The 24,296-nt window shown below is 37.0% G+C and overlaps 1 protein-coding gene across 1 annotated transcript in view; it reads left to right on the forward strand.

Moving 5' to 3' along the window:
* B3GLCT (beta 3-glucosyltransferase) overlaps window positions 1-24,296 on the forward strand; it is a 56,521-nt gene that overhangs the window by 22,295 nt on the left and 9,930 nt on the right. Inside the window, exons 5-10 of the mRNA XM_029960908.1 lie at window positions 4,266-4,342; window positions 8,125-8,236; window positions 12,503-12,639; window positions 13,956-14,019; window positions 19,708-19,839; window positions 20,608-20,677. Coding sequence (XP_029816768.1) covers window positions 4,266-4,342; window positions 8,125-8,236; window positions 12,503-12,639; window positions 13,956-14,019; window positions 19,708-19,839; window positions 20,608-20,677 — 592 coding nt within the window. The remainder of the gene's footprint in view (window positions 1-4,265; window positions 4,343-8,124; window positions 8,237-12,502; window positions 12,640-13,955; window positions 14,020-19,707; window positions 19,840-20,607; window positions 20,678-24,296) is intronic.

Raw genomic sequence — 24,296 nt, forward strand, 5'->3', positions numbered from 1 at the left:
TGTAGAGCATGTAGAGACTAGGAAAACATTTCTAACTCTGGAGCTGTGCAGTTGAACAGCAGTGTCCAGGGTTTAAGATCCCCTTCTCCTGCCTCTCAGCTCTGGGCTTCATGAGTAGTTTATTAAAATTACAAAGCACGGGGATATATGCAAGACACCTGCAGATACTGGCATATGGGACTCATTAAGAGCAGATTCCTATACACTCCTGTGTTTTTCTATAATGTGTTACAAGCTTGCCAATTGCTCTGGTCAGGTGACTCAGTAATACAACAATGAAAATATTACTACAATGTTTTACATTTCGTCACAGTTCCCCATCTGTTTTTATGCTCTTCTTACATGTCACATAGGACATACAATTGATAGCGCTGAGCAAGATCTAGTTTGAATTATGTTCTAATAAAGCATGTTCTCACAAAACAATACACTTACTGCAAGGTTTAGTTCTGCTTAGATGAAATTCAGTGAACTCTATTCTGTAGGAAAACAAAGCAAGAACAGATGTGCTAGTGGGTCATAGAGGATATGACCTAGCTGTGGCTCTGGATATCCTATTTTAGATGGGGATGATCTCTGCCATGCTAGGTGCTTACAGAGGCCCATTTTAGCCCTTTAGTCTATGAAATCTTTGTTTTTGCGCTGTACTGTTTTGTTCTCTGTAAATTGTGCATTTCTCATATAGGGTTTGGTAGATTAATATGAAATTGCAGGTAGTGCAGAAATAATACATATACTTGTTTTGGGTTAACAAGTCTCTTAATTAGTTGTTTAAAATTCTTTTATTCTGAATTATCTTTTTCTTTATTGGATGTGCTATTCCCACAGGGTTTTTCATTTTAATGAAGAGGACTTCCAATGTTCAGATTCAAGAACCAGAGTTTGATTTTAGTTCTGTTGATGATTTGCTGTGAAATTGAGTGTGCTGCTAGCATCTTCAACTTGCATAAATAATACTTTATGGTTGTAAAGGTACAAATGAAGCTTTTGAATTGATTTGAAAAAGTGGATCTAACCCCTTTATTCACACTTAGTTTTTTGCTTATGTAGAGTTTGAAATTGCAATCTGTAGCAGGTATTGCTGATCTCACTGTGATGATAGAGTAGATAGTAAAAATGGAGTAAAAATGTCTTATATTGTATTTCAGACCACAAGCAATTCCATTTTTTTGGTTTTGCCCTTTAAAGTCAGCTTAGTTGTGAAAGTGGGGAGGGTAACAAATTATTTTATTTAGATTATTAGATACTTTGCTTGTGCCATACATAAAATGTTGATACGTGTGAAAACATATGTGCCCTGTAACTGTGAAAACAGTAGTTTCAAGATAGAATAACTACTGAATGCAGTACAGGCTATGGATGCATTTGTAGGGGAGTTTTATGAGATAGGCAGACACAGTGTGTAAGTCACATATTACTACCTTGACTGTCTAGCCATCCCCTGATGAGCTCACCTGCATGTGCCCTTCCACTGCTCAAAGCTGACATCAGGTACTTTTTACCTTTTTTCCCTCATCCATGTACTGAAGATAGAATAAATAAATGAATAGGTCAGCCGTGTTTGACTAGGTTCAGAGTGAAAATACATAAAATGAGAGAAAAAGCAACAGAGATCATCCTGTATTTTTGAAAGAGGCTATTTTACCTGTACAGTGTGTTTTAAGCATCTCCTTTATTAAATCAAAATTGATGCATTGTTAGAGGTGAGTGGAAGCAAAGGAACATGAAGGACATGTATTTTCATGTTTTAGAGGAAGTTGGGTAGAGAAAAAGAACAGGCTTATGAGAATGCCAAAGAGAAAAGATACCTTCTAAAAGTATTGGATTAGCTCAAGAGAGAGTGCTTTTTCTTTATAACCACTCCTTTTATCTGCACAAAGGAAATAGGTGGGCATTTTTTGTTAGATACCTGAGCATATGTTACAGCTACTTAGATTATGTAATTTACTTTGTACCTTTTTCATGGACAAACGCTTCTTTTTAATCTGAAATTAACCTACCTTCAACCTTTAGTGTGATATAGACACTGAATATATTATTACTAACTACTTTTTTCTTTGTCTGGATCCTATTGTACATGAAATATGTGGCTACCTACAAATACTAGCATAACTACAAGGTTTGTGTGTTTGTAAAAAAAATGTTCTTGTAAAGACAGAGGTCTGCTTTTTTATGTTTCTATCTGCAATCCCATAAGCAGACATAATTTTATGGTTTTACCATGAAGCGGTTACATTTTAGTCAAATACCAGATATTGAGCATACTATGACTAAGATTTGCCACTTCCACAAAAAAACCTCTGGACTTCTTTGGTTTTTGCAGTGAACTGAAAGTAAGCAGAAACATATTTGATAGATTGGCTTGAACTGGAACCATAAATCATGAGATGCAAGTGAATATCTTGTTCCAAATTAAAGTTTTGATATTATTTCTTTTCAATTTGGGTCATGCCAAATAGCATAAATATTTTCAAAACCAGTACATCTTTATCTTTGTGTAAGGTTGATGCATTCCTGAGACAGTTATTCCTTAGAGCAGTAGAGGTGTTTTCTTGAATGTATGAAATTTGGAGGGTTTATGTATTTCTAGGTGCTGTGCTTAATTGCTTTTAAAAAGGATTTAAAGTAAACTTGACTGAGTCAGCAGATAGTGTAAACTTTACCTTACAGCTTTTCTTAGAAGATAAATTATTTTTATGTTTACATGTTAATTTTATATTAATGGAATTGTTAACAAAAAGCATTCATCAAACAACGTTTGTCATAGGTGGAAAAGTGGAAAGGAATTAGGGCCTTGAGAGAGCAAGGTGGTTTGTCTTAGGAGCTCTGAACCCACTAGGCTGAGAGAGGCAAGAGGCTTCTGCAGCTCTGTGTCCCCAGGTCCAGCCAGCAGCAAGGCTGAGCACGTGTTCCAGTTGGGCACATGTGTACGCGCACACACAACACATTACATGTACACATATACACGTGGTCTTCCAGTTAGATCAACGTGGACACCACAGCACTCTCACAAACAGAAACTGAAGCAGTGGCCTGACCTTGTTTCACCTCTCTGGCTGGTCAGGATGAAAGCCTGCTCCATTCTAGTTGCTGGTGCTCAGCCCTCCTCCTGTGAATCTGCGTTTACGCGCGCGCACACACACACACACAGAGTATGGATCCTCCCAGTAGCTTTTATATTCAGTGCATGAAGTAGTTGACCCCTGGCCTCACACACAGACACACACATGCAAATGGGCCTTTCTGGTACCTGGTAGCTGACCCTTGCTCCCCAGAGGATCTCCTGAAGCTGGGACCTCCCATTTCCTAAACATCTCATAATAAAATTTGGTGCCATCCCAAAGTGCTCTTCCCCTGAATCCTGTGGTGAGCCCCGTGTCCCTGTGGGCAGTAACCCCCTGACAGGCTGTAAGGTGAGTGGGGAGCCTTTCCCTTCTCTTTAGCTGGTGAGTGCCATCACCTAGACAGAATGATGCTGCAGTGTAGGATTGTACTTGTTAATGGAGTAAGACACTGCCTATATAGGGGATGTATTATGGGAATTATGTATCTCCAACTTCTTACATATATTATAAATCATGCAGTTTGATATATCAGAAGGCCATGTTTAAATGGTATTTTCTTAGAAACTACTCAAGAATGATAGCTTATCTGCTAGACATTGGGATCTGCCACATCAAAGAGGTTTCAAGTAACAAAAGAGCAAAGAAATTTATGAAAAAGATTTTCCTTTGTAGGAATCTTCTTTGATATTTCAGAAAGAAAAAATACTGACTCCTCATTTTGATTTTTGTGTGAACCCATGGTTTTTTGTCACGACGTTAGTGCAACAGGTCAAAGCTCAACTCAAAGCAGAGTGTTAGAACTGTTACCTAAGATGTGTGTAACAGGATTGTCCAATGGAAGCCTTTGTAGAATAACCCACGTTATTTATTAGTATTTCTTTACAGTATAAGATTTAATGGTATGGTAAAGAAATTACTATGATATATTGATCACATGGGACCTATACGAAGCATTTAATTTGAAGTCTGTAACCTTTATAACTAACAGAGAATTAAGAAATTATGAGTTGGAAGAAGCACTTCCCCTAAATTGCAGATCACCTTGTTTCGTACCATCTTAAGTCATCTATTCTTCAAGGCTACTTGCCAGTCAAAAACAATGAAAGTCATTCCAGAGTAATTTTTTTAAGATTAGTTGATATTTAGGAAAAAAGTACATATAATTCAAGTTTAATGGGAATATTTTTATTTTTCTTAAAGGAATTCCCTACGGTTCTGCTTATTCATCAGATGGACAGTCATGAAGGTGCATGGACAATATTGCCATTAATGAGAGAGTAAGTGTAACGAATGCCAGTTATTTTGGGAATTCAGACCTCTTTTCTCAGAAGTTTTCGCATGAGAGTTGCAACCTTATATTTTCACTTTCTTACTCTACATTTTTTTTGGTTTTCCAAAGCAATTTTCTGTTGGTTAAATCAGAGAAAGCTATTTTAAGTAATAATAGAATGTAACTGACCAACTACCTTCTTTGAATCGTTGTGCGTTTTAAAATTATCAGGGAAGTAAACTAGTCAAAAGAAATAATATTTTTAAGTGTGCATTTTCCTATTTGGTTCCCAGTTCTCACAGAATAAGGTGTGAGGTATTTCAGAACTTTTGAGCTTTCAGATTACTTGACTGAATGAAGTAGATTCATTAAAAAAAAATAGATAATACTGTTTGGGGTCTCTCTCTGTTACAGTTTATAGTGTTTATAAGAGGTGGTATGCCTCTATAGGGAGAAGCTGTAGGTTTCGGCATCTTTTTAGAAGCTTATCTGGCCAATTTTCATCTTAGTCTGATAGGAGAAGGCAGGTAGTCTCAAATACCTTTTGGTTTTAGCTTATGCCGATGAGCCTGAGGAAGACATGCTGCATTTATGGTAGTATCTTGCAAACTGTCAGGAAGCAATGATTCTTATTTCAGAAGGTCCTTAAGCTCCATGGTACTGAGGGCTATCTTTTGTTTGAAGCTTGTATTCGAAATCAGTGCCAGAGACTTGGCAGCCTCTCGAGGTTTAATTTAGTCAATGTAATTTATTAGACTTACTCAGGGGGAGGTTTTTCTATCAGAGTGGTTGCAGGACAAGATGCTTTTCCTTCTGCTCTCCATGGCTTTCTGTGTGTGTAGGAACATGAAAATAGTGCTTGTATAGTAGCCGTCTTTGAGATATATGTAAACTGTGAAAAGTAACAAAGGAGATTTGAACTAAAATGAAAAACTGGAAGATGATGTTCTGACTATCAATCATCTTTTTTTTTTCTTCTTAATTCCTGTTTCAATGACCTAGTAGTTCCTCTTCTGAATTGTTTATATTTGGTGACAGGATTTACAGATACAGCTTTTCTAAGATAGCAAAACTTGGAATGAAAAATAGAAATGCTCATTTGTGTGAGAAAGCAGAAGAAAATTCTTCAGAAATCAGAAGGGGAATCTTAAGTAGAGGATTGCCATCTTAATACTTCTGGAATATTAATTTTTTTCTTGTCTACTCTTTCGCTTACTGCTTTTGACAAACGAAGACATGGAATAGTTTAGGAGTATATTGAGGCTTTTACGGTTTTGTTTTCTCAATGGACAATAGAGGAAAAAGGGAGTTTAGCCCATTCTGCAACAGCTGGTGATGCTTGTAATTGTGATATAAGATGCATTCATATCAGAAAACTGTTTTCAGTTTTCCTCAGTTCTGTAGTTGTCAGCATTTTTTAAGTAAGCCTCTTACCAGCTATGACAATTCTTAATTTTTAGTTCTTGGGCACAAGTTAAGTTGGGCAAAGTATATAAGTTGGGCAAAGTATGTAATTTCATTACATGTAATCAGTGGATGTCTTATGACACAGTACCCTTATTGTGTCCAGAAGGCCCACTACATTTCTTCTCGGTAGTCATGTTCATTAGGCAGAGAATAAATCCCTTTTTAAAACATTATTATCCAGAACAGTATCTTAGCTGAGTAGTTCCAATGGCTCCTTGCAGTCTGAACTCCAAAGTTGTATGCTATGAGGTCTACATAAGACTCTCTGCAGGCCTTAAGTGCTTAGCCTTGAAAATAATTCTCATTGTCCATCAATAGGTAGATGAACAGATCATTCTTTTTGTGAACTTATTTGTGCTGTATTCATAAGATTCCATAATTCTTTTTGTGGGGATCACTCTAGTGTTTTCCCTTTGCCTTTCACCCACCTGCTTTCCTGTGTCTCCAGGCATTTCTCTCCTGAAGTTCTAGCTGAGCCTTAAAGTGTGAGAGAAAAGCCTGCAGTCTTCACAGGGCATTAAATACTGTACATATTTAAAAACACGACGGTATCTGATGCACTTTCTGTACTTGTTTGGCAAGTTTCAGAGGGGGGCAGCTGTTTTTCCCAATTGATTTTATCTTGTTTGCTTGCCTGAATGTCAGAGTTGCCTGGATTTCAGTGTTGACTAGACACCAAGTATATGCTCTTATGAACTAAAAGGATGAATGGATCATGAGTTCTTCTGGCTATTGTAGTTTAGCAGATTATCTTAAGAAGAAAGCAGTGAAAAATAAAATATTGTTGCAAGACACAGAGGAAAGGTAGCTTTTCAGGGTGGTGACTGTCATGATTCAGCCCCAGCCAGCAACTAAGTTCCATGCAGCTTCTCACTGACTCCCCTGTGATGAGATGGTGGAGAGAATTGGAAGGGTAAAACGGAGACAACTTGTGAGCTCAGATAAAGACAGTTTAATAGGTAAAGCAAAAGCTATGTGCACAAGCAAAGTAAAACCAGGAATTCGTTCACTGCTTCCCATGGGCAGATGTTCAGCTATCCTCAGGAAAGCAGGGCTTTGTCATATGTAACAGTGACTTAGGAAGACAAATGCCATCACTCCAAATGTGTCCCCTTCCTTCAGCTTTATATGCTGGGTATAATGCTGTGTGGTCTGGAATATTCCTTTGGTCAGCTGGGGTAAGCTGTCCTGGCTGTGTCCCCTCTCAGTTCCTTATGCACCCACAGCCCACTCGCAGGTGGGGTGGGATGAGAGGCAGAAAAGGCCTCAAAGCTGTGTAAGCCCTGCTTAGCAGTAACCAGCCCAAATCAGCACAATGACTTATCCCAGATGAAAAAAGGCTGAACTAGTTTAACACCTGGCAACCATCTTGTGCTTCTAGCATGTAATTAAAATACCTGCAGAGGCAGGTATCACATTTTCTAGCTGAAGTATTTCTCAGATAGTGAGTTTGGCTTTTTGAGGGGATTTGTTTGTTTGCTGACTTAACAGTTCTACTGTTTCTTTTCATTGCTGATTTTATCAGTAGCAAATGCTATAGAGAAAGCAAAATGTGATGTTCATAGGTACTAGTTTTCTTGTCCCTCTCCTCAGACAATTTGTTTAATTGAATCCACGTAAAAGCCATGCAAAGGAAACTAGACAAATAAAGATTGTGGTTTTTTCCATTAGGTTGTCATTAATAAATAAGGCTTTGTTCTGATAAGTAGTGGAAGAATTAAGCCAGGAGGAGCAAAAAAACAAGAAATTACTTTTTTTTAAGGAGTCAGGAATCCTGCATTGAGATTATTGCTAGCCTCAAGGAAGGTAGGGTAGTCCTTTCAGTCTCTATAGTTTCACTGTACTGGAAAAGCTAATGAAGCTTTTAGGTTGGGAATGGTCAGTGTCCAACAGCTGTCAGAAAACCTGTCATTAGGCGTTTTCATGATTGTTGCAGTGCTGTTAGATGCCCAATGGTGGGACCCCTTGGAAGAAAGTTGAGGTACAGGGGGGAAGGTAACTTAAACTGCTATGAACTTCTGAATTCATAGGTGGCTATTAGATCTATAGTACCTGTATGTTTCTGAGTAGACATCCTTTATGTATCCCTGTTCCCTTTCTTCTGGAATAACTGGTGCTTTTTAAATAGATATCAGCAGAGTCATTCTCTTTATCCATTCACTGTAGTCCTTTATTATGTAATTCTAAATTAGTAGTAAAAGTTTCTGTTTCTATATAAATGAATAATTGATTGCAAAGTACTTATATTTGGGGAATGTGCCTTGAATTTGTCATTTTGTTCATTAGCCACTTCACTGGTAAAATTTTAATTTCTGTTTTTAGCTTCTCTGTTACCTATGGTAGGAACTCCTCATGGATTTTCTTCTGTGAAGAAGATACAAGAATACAAGTTGTAAAACTGCTAGAAATACTTGGAAGATTCGACAGGTCTAAGGTGAAATAAAAATTTAGATATGTAACTTTCTTTTGAATGTGGTTGGGTGAGTTTTTCCAAGTGGAAAACATATATCTAAACAGCTTAAAATAGGGAGATAGATTTCTGTTGCTGAGGTTGAGAACCAGGTATTTAACATGAAGAAGTACAAATGCTTGTCTAGCTGTTGAAGAACTATTAAAATCAAACAGAGAAACCATTTTTTCTGTGGGTAGCCTGAAAATGATGTACCATCAATAAAAAGATGAATATAGTCTGCTGTGTGGTTCCCTCTCCCCATTTTCCTGTCTGTCATCAGTTCTGATTATCATCACACAGAATGACTGATGTTAGTCTGTCTCTCATCTAATATAGTAAGGTATTTTGTATGCATTCTGTTTCTGAACTGTGTTGGTGATAAGTTTTCTGTACCTGCTGGAAAACAAAACAACACCAAAGGATTTGAAAAACAAAAAGAAAAGTGTAGCTACCAAGAAACAAAGTAAATTTGGCAATGGAACCGACATGAAAGGTGTTAATATTTAGAATTTTCAGTGTTCAGAAAAAAAATCACCTTGGTGTCAGCCTGTATTAAAAGAAACAAAAATCTCCTTTGTGAAATATTTCTGCCTCTTTATTGCAACTCTGCTTCAGGACTCACTTTAGCATATTTACTTCTTTTGCAGGCACATGGCCTTGCAATGTCTTCTCACAATTCTTTTCTAAAATGGGAATAATAATTATTCAAAGATCTTATCTTTTTAAACACTTGGCCTTCAAAATGGCTGACTGAATATATTCAGACCCTTGAAATATCCATTTTTCTTTTTTTTTCCTGTTTCAGAAACACCTACTCCTAATTGACATTCTCAGAATAGAAAAATGAACTTTTTTTCTAGATGCTACCCTTTTGCTGGTTTTAGTCTCTCCCTTGTGTTACATGCAGATTCTATTAAAATACTGAATTATGTTCCAACCTGAATTAAAAGGAAACTAAAATGTTTGCTTTTGTACATAGTAATTGTCATCTTAGTGTAACAGTCCATAACTGATTCCTTATATACAATAGTAGTCCATCAGTCACAAAATTTGAGGTGAGTTACACCAGAACAAACTCATTCATTATTTGTTTTAAAATATCAGCAGTCTCCATAATAAAAAGTTGGTATACATTAATCTCAGTAAAAGGTGTACAATGGCCATGTGAATACGTGGTGAATCTGTTGCTCTTCAATCTAGATATGTAGAGATTAGTAGCAGAGCTATTGAGACTGATACGAATGTAATATTGAATGTACTATTGAGTGAAAACAGATATATCAAAGCCTCTTAAGAGACCATGGAGGAATGTTAAGAGAATGATTTGCATTGATAACCAAGAACATTATTGACTCAGTAAAACTGAAAAACAGGGAGGAATATCTTATTTGCATAAAGACTTTAAGGCAAGCATTCAGATGTTGAATTATACCTGAACATCAGGAAACACATTTTTATTGTGCACACTGACTGTACATTGGCCCACATTGACCAAAGAGGAGTCTCTGTCCTTGGAGATAACTCACAAGCCATTTGGACATGGTCCTGAGCATCCTGCTTTGTAGGTGGACCTGCCTGAGCAGGGCAAGTTAGACCAGGTGATCCCCAGAGGTCCCTTCACCTTTATTTGTTTCAACAGCAGATTGATTCAATCTGTGCTTTCATAGTGGAAGATGGCAAGGTTAAACCAAATTGTATGTGCCGCTCCTCTTTCTGGCATCCTAGCAGGATGATAGACTACAGCCCCAAAGACATCCAGAATGAGTAAACCAAGTTGATGGGCAGTAATGACTTACTAGCTGTTGATACCTATAGGGTATAAAAGATCTGTCTAAAGGACAGTTTGTCTTTGAGAAGCGTAAGAACTCATAAAATATCTTACTAATATACAGCAATGCTGTGACAGTTGAAGTCTCCTGTCCTCTCTGTCAGACATGACCCTTTGAGTTTGGCACACTTTCCTTAGTATTTCTGAGTAAGTGGATCCAAAAGTGAGTGGGTAGAATCAACTCGATGAGCAAATTAGGTAAAGTCACCTCTACACTCCCTGAGGTCTGCTATTGAGATTTGTTGCATCACGTTCCTTCAGCTATTAAATTGTTCTAAAGATTTTGGAGTGCTCTTATTCAAGGTAGGTCATTTTTACCGTTTTTGAAACACAGTATATTAACTGATCCAGTGGATGGTAGTTATCCACAATGGAAATCATGTACTTTTTTTTAATTCACATTTTTCCCTTTATGCAATTTGATTATTGCAATTCCTTAAGTTATTTTATAAGTTCATTTGCATATAACTAATCCAATCTTGTTAAGACAGCCTGCACAGATTGACTTGTCCTACATATCTGGGTAGTAAATAAACAGTGTTAGGAACCAATAAGCTTGGAGAGCGTTGGCTGTAACTTGTAATGTCTTCACAGTGATATGTGACTTAAAATTGCCAGAAATAATACTGTATGAAAGCCTGTGGAGTGTGTATGTATGGGTTTAATTACAGAGAAAGGAAAGTAGGGTTGTCTTTTTTTTTTAATCCATAGATTGTTTTCATGTAAAAATTAACACCCAGAATTAAGATAACTAAAAATTTTTTTTCACTCTGTAGCATAACAAATTAGACTGGAAGAGTCCAGAAAAAAAATTCTGCAGATGGTATCATTGTATTAAAATGTTACTATTTATTAACTGTTTCTGAAACAGAACAGTATGATTGTGTTATGAACATTCTGAAGTCTTGGAGGCCCTAAAAGAATTAAAAAATGGTGTGCACAAATGCTTCTAAGGAATTTTTGTAATACTTTCAAGGCAGTCATCTTTGTGCATAAAAATTAATGTTTGCCCATTTTCATTTGCCTCACAGCATTTTGTTTGCTTTTAATGCTGTAGTGAACACTTGAATCCTTCAGTGAAGTAAGGAGAAAACAGAGCCTGTTGTTATTGAAGATCTAAATTATAGGCTGTGTGTAGATACTGCATAGAAAGGTTTGTTAGCCACCATGAAAGTGATTAAGAAAACAGTGGAAAAAAATGCCCAACTTTATCTCCTCTATGTCAATATGTGCGTAGTGTTAGTTTACCTTTACTGTTTCCTCAATAAATTGCAGAAACTGTCAGCCTTAGGAGGCACATAGGAACAAGTTTTCAGCATTTATGTTACCTGAAGAAGTCACTAGTCAAGTGCAAGATACATTTGACTTGTATTGAGAGTAGCCGATCGAAGAAGAGGGCAGAACTATGCGGAATTCATGGGAAATGCACTCAACACATTACACACATATATACACGTTACACTTGCATCAGTCCCTTGGAGAGTCAGTGTTCCTGGCAGGAGTGGCATCCCATATTTTTGGCTCATGTTGCTTATATGGGTCCTGACCATCCTTGCAGGTGGGGGTTCTTGAAGCAGGCAGCACCCAATAGCTTTGACTTGGTGTGTGTGGCAAGACAAGCATTCCTGGTAGCACCTGAGGGCTGCCTTTTATTGCCTTTTGGGGAGCCAGGTTGTCCTGGCTCACTGACGGGGAGGTTACCAGGCTGAATGTCCTATGGGACAGCCATAGTCTTGCCAGGCTCAGCTGAGTTTGGCTGGAGGTGTCTCCTGGTGCACAGACCTCTCTTCTGTTTGCTGCCTGCTGTGCCCTGGCTAAATCTCATTTGTCACTTCTTGTTGACTCTGGTGAGCTATAAAACTTAGTCTATATAGCAACATCTGCTTAGATTGGCTACTGAGGCACAAGATCCTCTTGAGGTTAGACTGGGTTTTTTAGATCAGATGTTTCTACAGTACTTCTGCTTGAATATTTTCACTTTTGTCTTGAATTTTGTGTAAATTATTTGTTTCATGTGAAGTGTGTAAACTGTGCTGATGCCTTGAAGGAGTTTTCTGGAAAAAACAGTTGCCCAAACCTGCTTTGACAGACCCTGCTTGAGTAGGGGAATTGAACTAGACAACCTAAAGAGGCCCCTTCTAACCTTAACTATTCTATGATTCCGGGACTTCAGTGTTGTTTGAACAAGTGAAATCAAGGGCATATGCTGGAGTTTGAAAATACAGCCTATAGTTGAATTCAGAGAACTACCTTTAATTTCATTTCTTACCAAGTACTTTTTTTTCCAGGTTATTTATTGTGAACAGTATGCTTCCCTTGTTTTTGTTTTCAGGTTTGCTTTATTCAGCATGAATGCAGTCATCATCTTCACTAAAAGGATGCTGTAGATGAACCAAATTGTTTCTTAATTTCCTTTACAGGAGTGGTTTTTAGGTAAAGCATTATATGATGAAGAATCTACAATAATTCACCATTATGCCTTTGCTGAAAATCCGACAGTCTTTAAATTTCCAGATTTTGCTGCTGGTTGGGCACTTAGCATTCCACTTGTTAACAAGTAAGAACTGAATTTTTAATCCCTTCCTACTTATTGATAATTATTAAGAATGTTTGGTTTATACAATTTTTCTAGATGCTAATCAATATTATCTTATTGTGTTATGATTTCACATGGATTGATATTTTCTATAAAAGATGAAGGTATTCCTGCAGTAAGGTTGAAGATCTGTTGCAGATCATGTAGATATGCAGAGTCAAATTTTTTCAACTGTCTTTGAATTGAAGATTCTGATTGCAGCTTAACTGTGACAGCTTGGGATGTACTCAACCAGTGCACGCTGGTGCACTTGTTTCTCATGGCTTTGACTTCAGAGCCTACACTGAACTTTTGCTGCTGCTGCCCCCTGTATTAACAGCACCCACACTGATATGTATCAGTCTGCTTTGAGGATCTAAGGTGCATAGGTAGACATTCAGCCAGGCACAGTAATGTAAAACTAGCTCTGGGCATGCCTACATAGACTTGTGCTCCCACTATAACCTTAGCCAGAAAATGCTACTTTGATAAAATTGCATTTTTTCATTGTTTGATATATTCCAAGCATAATTATTATAAACACTTAAGAAGTCATTATTAGACAAAGGTACAGAAATAGATTTTCTGTGCATGTGATTTATTTTGCTTTGCTCTGCCTATGTCATCTAGTTAATAGTTGACCAGTACTAGTTATTCAACTAGTTCAATACCATATTTTGTAATTTAAAAAATGTATTCTCCCCCAGACAGTGGTTTTATTCCTGGATCTTAGAGTGACTGCGTTGCCCTCTAGAAGTGTTTCCCATGTTGTAGAGACAAACTATGTGTTTACTTCACATTAGATGCTTTCAAAGGAGATTTCAAGTTCATAGATTTCAGAAGTTGAATGCACCTTACTGTAGCAAGGATTGATGTTTTCAAAAATTGAAAGTGCCTGAACACTATTCTTTGCAATACACAGAGAAGAGAATATTGTCTGAAGTTTGAGATGCTGAGAAATATTGAGCTTCAAATGTACTGATGCTTTTAATTTGTTGAGAATGTACATCTACTCCAGGTGAGAACTTTTTTTTAGGGCAGGAAAAATGTGTCAAAATGTGTGTGCTGAAAATTAATATTAACATCATGGCACTGGGCTCAGATGAAAAAAAATTAATACCATAAAGAAATATAAGTTGCTTCTTGAGGCAATAACTACAGAAATGTGATTTATTATTTTTCCACTTATAAAATGGTCAGTAATATACCATTTTCCAGTAATATACATTTTCCTGCAAACACTAGTGATTGATTTTTTTTATATGTCTGAGTAAATTTCTTCATCTTTAATTGTACAGGCTTGCGAAGAAGTTGAAGAGCGAACCACTGAAGTCAGACTTTACAATAGATTTAAAGCATGAGGTAAACAGTGATGTGATGAAAAAATATATAAAGTTATATATTTGAATGATGATAAATCAAAATGGAAATATACCATTTTTCTTAAACATTGCTAGAAAGTTTGACTGCAATAGCATGTTTGATTTCTTTCCCTTTCTTTAAAATATTGTAATACTTTAAAATTATATTTTAAGCATAGAGGAATTCATTAATAAAATTGCTTTCATATATGAATGTGTGCGTGATTGTATACAATAAGGTATATTCTAAGGCTTGCTCTGTAACAAAGGAGAGACTTGCAATTCGTGAAGCATAAGCTGAGGTGAACAGTATCTCAGGTACTAGCCAGCCTCACTCACTTTCTAAATCAGATTCTCAGAGCTAAATATGGTGGAGTTTGCCCTAAACAGTCTGAGGATCCCAACTGTTGTGTGAACAATCAGTGCTGCAATTTGCAGCATGGAAGTCTGCAACTGTTATTTTTTGTCTCTGGTTTGCAAGAGCTTCAACAGGTTGTTACTAGGTATTTCAGACTCTGACTGAAACATGAGAACAAAGGAGTGGGGGGTGGATCTGGAAGAGTATCAGTGCTACTTTTTCTGAAGCTTTTTTATTTTTTTTCTGCATTCAGAATATTTGTGTAGCACAGGGGTTTGTACTGTGTTTAGTTTTTTCACCCAAGTGAACTTCTGAACCAGGATAGAAGAGGAGGATGAATCTGGAATAAGCTTGTTGATTTTGGCCTGAAATTGGGTGATACTGAATTAGTTTTAAATATTTTAAAACTCTTGAAAGTCAGCTATGAATTATGGTTCTGGTCCTGAAGAAAACCCACCTTGCTTAAAACCACTGCTGCTGTTTCAGATCTTGTAGTGGTTATAAACCTCCTCATTTATAACATAATCTACAGTGTATTTATAGAGTATAGATTTGTAGCATATTTAAATGAATTTGGGTTTGTGGCAACACCATTCTTTCACATAGTTTCCCCTTCTTGACTGATATATTTCTCATTAGCATTAGGACCTCTCAGCTTTCATTTTGCTACATAAACAAGACAACAAAGCTGTTTCTTTCCTCTTGTTAGTTTTTTCTAAATGCAAGACCTCGGGCTTCACACTCTTAATCTTTTTTTTTGTAAGACAAAGTAATTCGTATATTCCCAATATTCCAGTCTACCTCAGCACTGACAAAGTCTCTAAACAGTGTCATAAAAAAGATCATTAAGAAACCTCGCTTTTATGTGCCACAGATTGCTTAATGAAAAACAATTGATCACTCGACCAGCAAAATTACTTCCACCCACTTCTCATTCTGTTAGCAGGTTTTTGCATATGTTTCATTTAAAATTTATTGCCATTGATAACCTAATTCAGCCCTGTAATTATTCTTTCTGCACAGCCTCGTCTCCCTAGAAACAGTTCCATTTCCCCTCATTTATTTTATAAATCACCAGCTTCTCCCTCTTAAATAATTTTTATCTCTACGTCCTTCTTGTGTGAATCAAGATTGACAACAAATCAAAGGATATAATCTGTTATCTTTAATGATTGTGTGTAATGTTTAAGTTTATGAAGGATGAGAAATGTTTTGAGAAATGTTTTAAGAAATATTTTAGGTTGATAGAGTCCTAATAACATATGCCTCTAGTCTTTGGTATTTTACTGTGCTCTGTATCCTTTTCTTTTTCTTTTTTCCCATAACATTTATATCACTTCCCTATCTCTCAGATGCAGTAAAGGATTTTTGTCATGCTGCTCATTTGTAGGTTACTGTTTAGACTTTTTGTAACTATATAATATCTAGCATGTTCCTTGATGCTTATTCAAAGCTGGAAGAAAAAAATTGATTTTTTTGTATGTCTAACACTAGATTTGAACTAGAACTAAGACTATTCTTGTCTTTTTATAGTAAATCCATTTCCATTGTTCTAGTAACAGTGTGTCATCTGCACTATAACCCAAAATAGCACTCTGACCTCACTTCCGAAATCAAATAGCTTTACACCATGCAAAGGCTTTCTATTGCAGATTTCATTTTCCAGTGTGAAATTTTATTGTATTGTGAATTTTCATAAATAATTAATGTTAAGTTACAGTTGTTAAATATACCTTGTGCTGCAGGAGCACTGCTTCTTTGTTGGTTCATGCGATAGACTTAACTCTGAATAGCTGAATTCTGAACTAATACAGGGATGACTGGTTAAGGAGATCCAGGAGCACAAGTGATGTGTTCTCCTTTATCCTTCCAGTTTCAGGAAACGATGAGGGAAGGAACAGGAAGGGCCAGCAAACCAATACGTGGCTCTGAGCCTGGTGTCAGTGGCAGAGTTTGAGGTTTTTGATTGTGGGTCAGTTTACATGACAGCAGAGCTGTTGACAACAGATGGGGTACACCTGTCTCAGATGGGGTAAAGGGTCTTTGCCCAGGAGTTACCAGGGATCATTGAGAGAGCTTTAAATTAGATTTGGAGGGGGAAAGGGATAAAACCAGGTTCACTAGAGATAGGCCTGGGGGCACTACACTGCTGTTTGAGGGACAGTATGCTAGTGAGGTCCTCCAGTCTGCTGTCTCAGTGGAGGTAGAGGATGGAGATCCATGTGGCAGCAATGACACAAGGTTATTATTTGTGTGTTAGAAACCATGGAAGCACCTGAGAGTAGTCACATAGGAATTAGGGTTCTTCCCTCCAAAAAGTGTTGGGATCAATAGCCCAACTGAAATACATCTACATGAATGCTCATGGCATGGGCAACAAAGAGGAGAGGCTGGAAGTCATGGCACAGCAGGAAAGCTATACATAGTTGCCATCTCAGAAACACAGTGGGATAACTGGCTCAATTGCAGTGCTGCAATGGATGGCTATAAACTCTTCAAAAGGAATAGTCAAGGAAGGAGAGGCAGTGGGATAGCCCTCTAGATCAGGGCTTATCAAGTGCTTGACCATGGTGTTAATAGGATTGAGTGTTTATGGGTAATAATCAGGGGGAAGGCCAACAAGGCAGACATTCTGGTGGGATTCTGTTACAGACCCCCCCAAACAGGATGAAGAGGCAGATTAAATGTTCTGTAAGCAGCTGGGAGAAGTCTCACAGTCACTAGCCCTCATTCTCATGGGGGACTCCCACTTACCAGATGTCTGCTAGAAATACAATAGAGCAGAGAGGGAACAGTTCAGGAAGTTGCTTCCTGGCACAACCGGTGAGTGAGCACTGCTGGACCTGCTGGTGGTGAATAGAGAAGGACTGGTGGGTGATGTGATGGTTGGAGGCTCTCTTGGGCATAGTGACCACGAAATGATGGGTTTTATTCTTAGAGAAGTAAGGAGAGGGGGCAGCAGAACTACTGACTTTGGCCTGTTCAGGACACTGGTTGAGAAAGTCTCTTAAGAAAGTCCTGAAAGGCAAACGAGTCCAAGAAGGCTGAACATTCTTCAGTAAGGAAATAGTGAGGTGCGGGAGCAGGTCATCTCCATGTTCCAAAAGATGAGCCACTGGGGAAGAAGAGTGGCCTTTCTGAACAGAGAGATTTGGCTGGAACTTGGGGTAAAAAGGGGAGTTTAAGACCTTTGGAAGAAGAGGCAGGGAACTCAGCAGGACCACAAGGATATCTTGAGGTTATGCAGGAAGAAATGCCCAAATAGAACTTAGTCTGGCTACTGCTGTAAAAGACAACAAAAAATGTTTCTATAAATACTGTAGCAACAAAAGGAGAGCTAAGGAGAATTTCCACCCTTTATCAGATACCAGAGGGAAACATAGTGACAAAGGATGAGAAAAAAGCAGAGGTACTTAATACCTTCTTTGACCCAGTCTTTAATGGTAAGACCAATTGTTCACAGGGTACCCAGCCCCCTGAGCGGGAAGACAGGGAAAAGGAGGGGAAGTGATCAGTGATCAGCTACTGCACCACTTGGATACACCCTAGTCGATGGGGCCAGATGGGATCCATCCAAGGGTACCAAGGGAGCTGGTGGAAGAGCTTGTCAAGCCAGTTTCCATCATTTACCAGCAGTCCTGGCTAACTGGGGAGATCCCAGTGGACTGGAGGTTAGCAAATGTGACACCATCTGCAAGAAGGGTCAGAAGAAGGATCTGTGGAACTACAGGCCTGTCAACCTGACTTTAGTGATGGAGCAGATCATCTTGAGTGCCATCATGTGACACATACAGGATAATGAGGGGATCAGGCCTAGCCAGCATGGGTTTGTGAAAGGCAGGTCCTGCCTTGCTGTTGTGTGTGGCTAAATGATAGGATAAAGAACCACTTACATTCCATAAGGTGAATGTGGTGACAAGGCAAAATGATAAATTTGGAGATTTACATGTGTTTATTGGCTGCTTCTTACAGTGAGCGTATCTCTTACATGCCAATTCCCTACTCCACCTCTACTTCAAGCATGATCAACAGCATTTGTCTTAATGCATAAGCATGAGTGTCAGTTTTCTTCCATATAGTGTCCTTTCCCTTGAATACTTTGTTGAACTCATGTGATGCTGGATTCATCTGTGTTTTCAGAAGCATTGCTTATTAGTGAATAATAATGTTTGTACTCACAGTTGCTGGTAGCCTGCATCTGCTCAATTGCAAGGAAGAATACAGTAATTTAAACTCTTTTCAGTGCAATCAAACTAAATGTTTTTACTTAGCAGTTGAGGTGGTCAAAGGGTGTATGTGTAGTTACAACAGCACAGCTACAATCAGCAACTTACTAAAAAGTCATCAGTTAATTGTGTTCTATTATGTGACTGTGCCCTGTTGAAAATCTTTCAAATCTAGAAGCTTGTTTCAAATACATAATTGTGTTCTAAACCTGACCCAGTCCTAACAGGGCATGTAACAAACTGACCTTCTATTTCATTCCCTCTAAGTTCCAGAAATTACTATGGGCAGGTAGTTGAGATTTTCTGAGGTTGTTGAGACCTAAATGAGACAGACAGGAAAATCATAGAATCGCAGAGTGGTTTGGGTTAGAAGGGACCTAAAAGATATCTAGTTCCAACCTCCATGTCATGGGCAGGGATGTCAAAAATAATCATCTATAAATTAGAAGTCTGTGACTGCTTTGATGACTTGGGCTTGTTCAGTCCATACTTAATGCTCTTGGTTCTTCTGAACAAGGAGGAAAAGGAAATATTGTGCTCTCTTAATAATAGCATAATGATCACATTATTTACTAAAAGAGGAGTTGAATTCTGGCCCTAGGCTGGGGGGCTAAAGCTAAAAGTTCCTAAGTAGGCATAAAACAGTGAAAACTCATTTTCATTGCTTTTAGTGTGTGCTGGGTCTGGCACCATATTAGAGAGGAGCACTGTGCTTGTTTTCCATTGGGAATATGTGTAAATAGTATGAGAAACAGAAAATAGAACCCAGGACTAATTTTGCTCCATTGGAGAAGTGTCATTCCTCCTGTAAATTCCAGTTGAGTTAGATATAAGTAAACCTGGAAACCAGATTTCCTACATCTTGAGTATATGTTAAAACAACTTAAAGAATTTCTTCTATAGCAAAAATATTACGTGTTGGCTCTAGAAACATGAGCAAGAAGTAAGATATGCAACTAGTTTATTGACCAAGGGACAAGTCTTCTACAGCATTCCATATTCTTCACTTTTCCTGTTAAGTTTGCCTTGTAATATGATTTCTTTGCATGCCCTGAATATTTTTATACAGTGTCATTACTGATATAAATGTTACCTATTTTGACAGATTGCCCTGTACATTTGGCAGAAAGGGGAAGGACCACATCTTACTCCAGTGCCTGAGTTCTGCACAGATGATATGAACTCGTATAAAGTTGATTATTGTGCAACAACATTCAGTAATTTTCTACCACTTTGTGTAAGTACCATATTTTAAATATCATTCACTTAGTAAATGTAAAATTCGTAATAAAATGCATAATACTCGACTTCAGAAATCTCAAAATTTAAGAAAATATTTTTCAATGAGTTAAAAAAGACTTAACAAAGTAGTTTGTTCTGGATATTTCCTAGCAATTAATATTGCAAATGCTTTAATGGGTCTTTCTACCACAATGTTTGATCAGCACATGATCTGTAAAGTATTTACCCTTGCACTTCTGTGAGATACTGAAGTATAGATGATTGTAATACAGTATTTGTTGCCCTAAAGTACAACCCATCTCTTCCACCTCTAGGAGAATACATTGGTGTTATTATGACTTAAGTGTTACTAGAGGCCAAAAAGTGTTCCGTGCTTCCAGGAGAGAGAAGTTCTAGGTGCCAAAAATGATAATAAATAAAAGTGGTCAAATGGTTTATTACAACTGAGAAAATTAAAAGATTTTTAGTGTGTAGCATTTAATCTACTTTTTCCAAGTGTGATACAATTTAACATGTTCTCATAGTTCTTTATCGATGAAAAATGTATTTCAATTATGTTATTTCAGGAATTTTAAGCAACCAGTGACTTTTTTTCAATAGATAAAAATGTACTTCCTAATGTATTACTAGTACACTTTTCTGTTTGATATGCTATACAATGAAAAGATATTATCTGTTTATTATATGTATGGACATGCATATCCTGTAAAGTATTACAGGCAGAGCCTGCACTTAAAGATTATGTTTTGTTCTGTTCATATAGGGAGAACCAGTGAAAAAGGAAGACATTTTTGTTGCTGTAAAAACATGTCGAAAATTTCATGATGACAGAAGTAAGTTGTTGAATGGTCAAGGTACTAGATTTATGCAATATAGTTCATTAAATGAATATCTGAAAAACAAGCTGATCTTTGCTGTCTCTGTAGCTCTTGGGACTAATATTTGCGAAATCAGCTTGGAACCAGGAAAGTTTCAGAATTATAAACAGCTTATTCTTTAGACAGAATTTTTTTGCTGTTCAGAGTCCTCAGGAGTGCTGTCAAACATTTGAGATGAAAAGTTGTTTGATGTTTCATCATTAGTGATTCTTGGCAAAAAACTTGAAATTTAATATCTAAATTAAAATATGCATGAAGTTAGCTTAAATTGTAAATTGGAGCTCTTGCAATATTAATTAATATAGCAGCTATTAATATCCTTCAGTGACTTTGCCCCAGATAATTGGTTCACTTCTGTCCTTTGTACTAGCAGTGACAATTGTGCAACTCTATGGTGACTGATTTAGAAGTCTGAACAAGGTGAAAGGTCCCTCATCTCCTCCTCCCTTTTGTACTGCCCTCCTCTCCAGTAAAAGATTGAGCAGCTTATGTTGTCATATTCCTTCTGGCTGTGGTCACACTATGCAATTCGATGTGCACATGTGTTTTATAATGCTTCCAATGGGAAATTTTGTCTCTTGTAGATATTTGGTCATATGCAGTACTTTGTCCAACCTGTGACCCAGATTAAGAATCTCCCAAGTGTGTGAAACGCTATGGCATGTTTTTGAAATTGTAGTGTTATACAAGTAATGATAATCACCAAAAAAATAGGACTTTGATATCCCTGCTAAGAACAACAAAAAGAAAACCTAGCACCACCCAACAAGATACATGCAGTGAGCATTAACTTCCTTCTCATAGGCATGGAAAATAAAGACACAGAGAGACACTCAGCTTCAGCTAATACACAATAATGCTCAGATAAGCTAAGCTAGATCAAGTATTGCAGGAAAAATACTAAATTCTAAATCCACTGATTTAGCAGAAGACACTCTACTTACTAGATGCCACCTACCAGTGCATTCTAGTTTACTTCTAGACATTTGTTAATAAAGAAATTCAGGAATAGATTTATTTCCAGGAGTTTGAGTTTTGTGTGCTCTTTAATACTGCAGGTGCATAATATTGTCACCATTAGGCTTAGTTTGTTTATAAGCGTAATTTAAAGTAATTATACTTGACAAAAATATTGAAAATTAAGTAATGGTTAGTACCTGTACCAAATCTGGGGGGGAGGGTTGCCACATGTATTGTCAGAGGACAGGATGAAGAGAAAAACTCTTTTCTTAACTAAGTCTGGTTAAAAGCAGATGGCTTTTTTTCATAAGAAGATTAATGAATTATTTTTAATACTACTGCAGTTGAAGACACATTTGTAGTATTTTAATAACCTAATCATTAGGCTATCTTTAAAGTAGCTTTTGACAAAACAAAATTGACTGTCCTGTAATCGGAGTTCACTGAAGAGTTCTCCTTTCTGGATCCATGTTTATTTTCTTACATCAAAATTTGCAAAAAATCAAAACAAAACAACCTAGAAAGTCAGACAATAACATAAGGCTTCAAAAAGATAGCGTAAACATCCTTCAGGAAACAGCTGTTGAAGACTGAGGAAAATTCTTGAACTTTCCTCACAGCTTCCAGTGTTATGCAATAGAGGATAATCTTGCTCAAGATTTTGAAAGATTAATGAATGCCAGCTTCAGAGAGCTCTTTTTACCTGGTAAGTCATTCTTTATTGTATGCCAAAAACTACATTAGTGCAGCTTTTAAGCTTGGAAATTGATGTGCTTTTAAAAGCAACTAAATTTTACCTCAGAATTTACTTCAGATACAGCTCTTCTTACACATAGCATACATAGTTATAAAAGAAATTTTCAAGACTGCAAACATGGATCAAGGTTCTAGAAACTGCACAAATAAAATGTCATTAAGAGCATAGAGCTGACCTTCTATAAATATCTCTAATGGTATTAAAATTTTGGTGTGATCACAAGTTTTAATACGTTGATAAATATTTGCATTAGCATCTAGCCCAAAATTTCATATAGTTGTTCTTCCTTTGGAAGATACAAGTTGCTAGAAATGACGAAGTATTGTGGGATTCAATTTACAGTAGACATTAGTCTGGTGGTGACACTTCCATCAAGACAAGCAAGGAAAAGAGAAAGACATTTTAGCTAGTAGCCCCCTTGCTAGACTATTTAACTGAGGTGAGGTTCAAGTCCTTGCTTCAGTGAACATACTTCATTTATATGCAGAAGGGGACTCACTCCACTGAAGAAATTGAGAGGCTCAGTCTGTAATAGCAAATATTTCAGTGTGTTAAAGCACCCTGTTGAGTTTCTGGTCCTTGTTTGGAGAAAGGTAAAACAACCTTTACAGATGTGTCTCTTCTACCAGGTGAAGGTTGGACACTTTTGTATATCTGTGATACTTCTGTGCTGGCGCCTTGTTTTCTGAAAGCTTTCGGGTTTTGTTCTTCTAAGAGACATTTTTAAGTAGAACATTTCCACAAAATAAGAAAATAATTTCCTGCCTACTTGTTTTCTTAATCTAGTTGAAAAAAAAAGTTTACTCTGCCAATTAGTGCCTGATTATGCAGTGTTATATGATGTAATGTGACTTTTTATTACATAGGAGGTAGAGTTAATGCTTTGTGAAATTCCTGCTTTTGCATTAAAAACTCTGCTATAAAGTTGTATGAGTACATTTTTTTGTACATAATTCCCTTTGTTTTTTTAATGAAAAAAAATGAGAACACTTACATTTCTTTAAAAACTTTTAAAAGCGGGATGGACCATTGCACACTGCTACGGAAGTGATTTTTTTTCCAAATATTAAAGCCTTTCCATTAGTGCATTGAGTTCCTGTTACTCTGTCTTAACACTAAAATGAAATAAAAGATAACTTATCAAACTGACTATTGGTCAATCAAGAGTAATTAATCCTTCAAGTTCTTGTGTGGTTAGAGTACAGGGAAGTAAGCAAGTAGGTATGCAGCAAACATCAAATTAGGCGATGGATGATTCTAGCAAGAGACTAAAATGAATTGTTCACAAGCATCAAAGTTATATAACAGCAAAGGGAAGTTATATGAATATTTCCTCCATTTAGAGCACTAGCTGCTACCAGTGAGACCTCCTGGATGGTGTCAGAGAACATAAAGCATAGAAACAATGACAGCAGAATGCACAATCTTACTCATCTAAGGTCTGACCACTTAATTTTTAAGATGGAAAAGAGATCATTATTTTAATCTGATAGTTTTCTTCCAAACACCCTGCAGATGGTTGGGGGTTTTTTGTGTTACATTCACTTCTGGATGTAATTTAAACATTCACAGCTCCATTGTTAGAATTCTGTATGATCAATTTTAAATGTTGATGTGAAATGCCAAACTAATAAGAAAAGGGTTGCTTTTGTAGAGAAGCATTAAGCAATCCTCCTTTGAACAGAATCTCCATGGGATCAAAATTGGTTGTATGATATTTATAAATTACGCAAATATTTTTATTTATAAATAAAATAATAAATATTTATACATTTATAACAGGAATGGTTATAAAATGCTCTGTGAGTGTATCTCCATAGATGGGTACTTTTGAGCATTAATATGACATTGCTGTCA

Source organism: Manacus vitellinus, unplaced genomic scaffold, assembly GCF_001715985.3.
Source record: "Manacus vitellinus isolate BGI_N305 unplaced genomic scaffold, ASM171598v3 scaffold_2_pilon, whole genome shotgun sequence".
In the NCBI taxonomy this organism is placed as follows: Eukaryota; Metazoa; Chordata; class Aves; order Passeriformes; family Pipridae; genus Manacus; species Manacus vitellinus.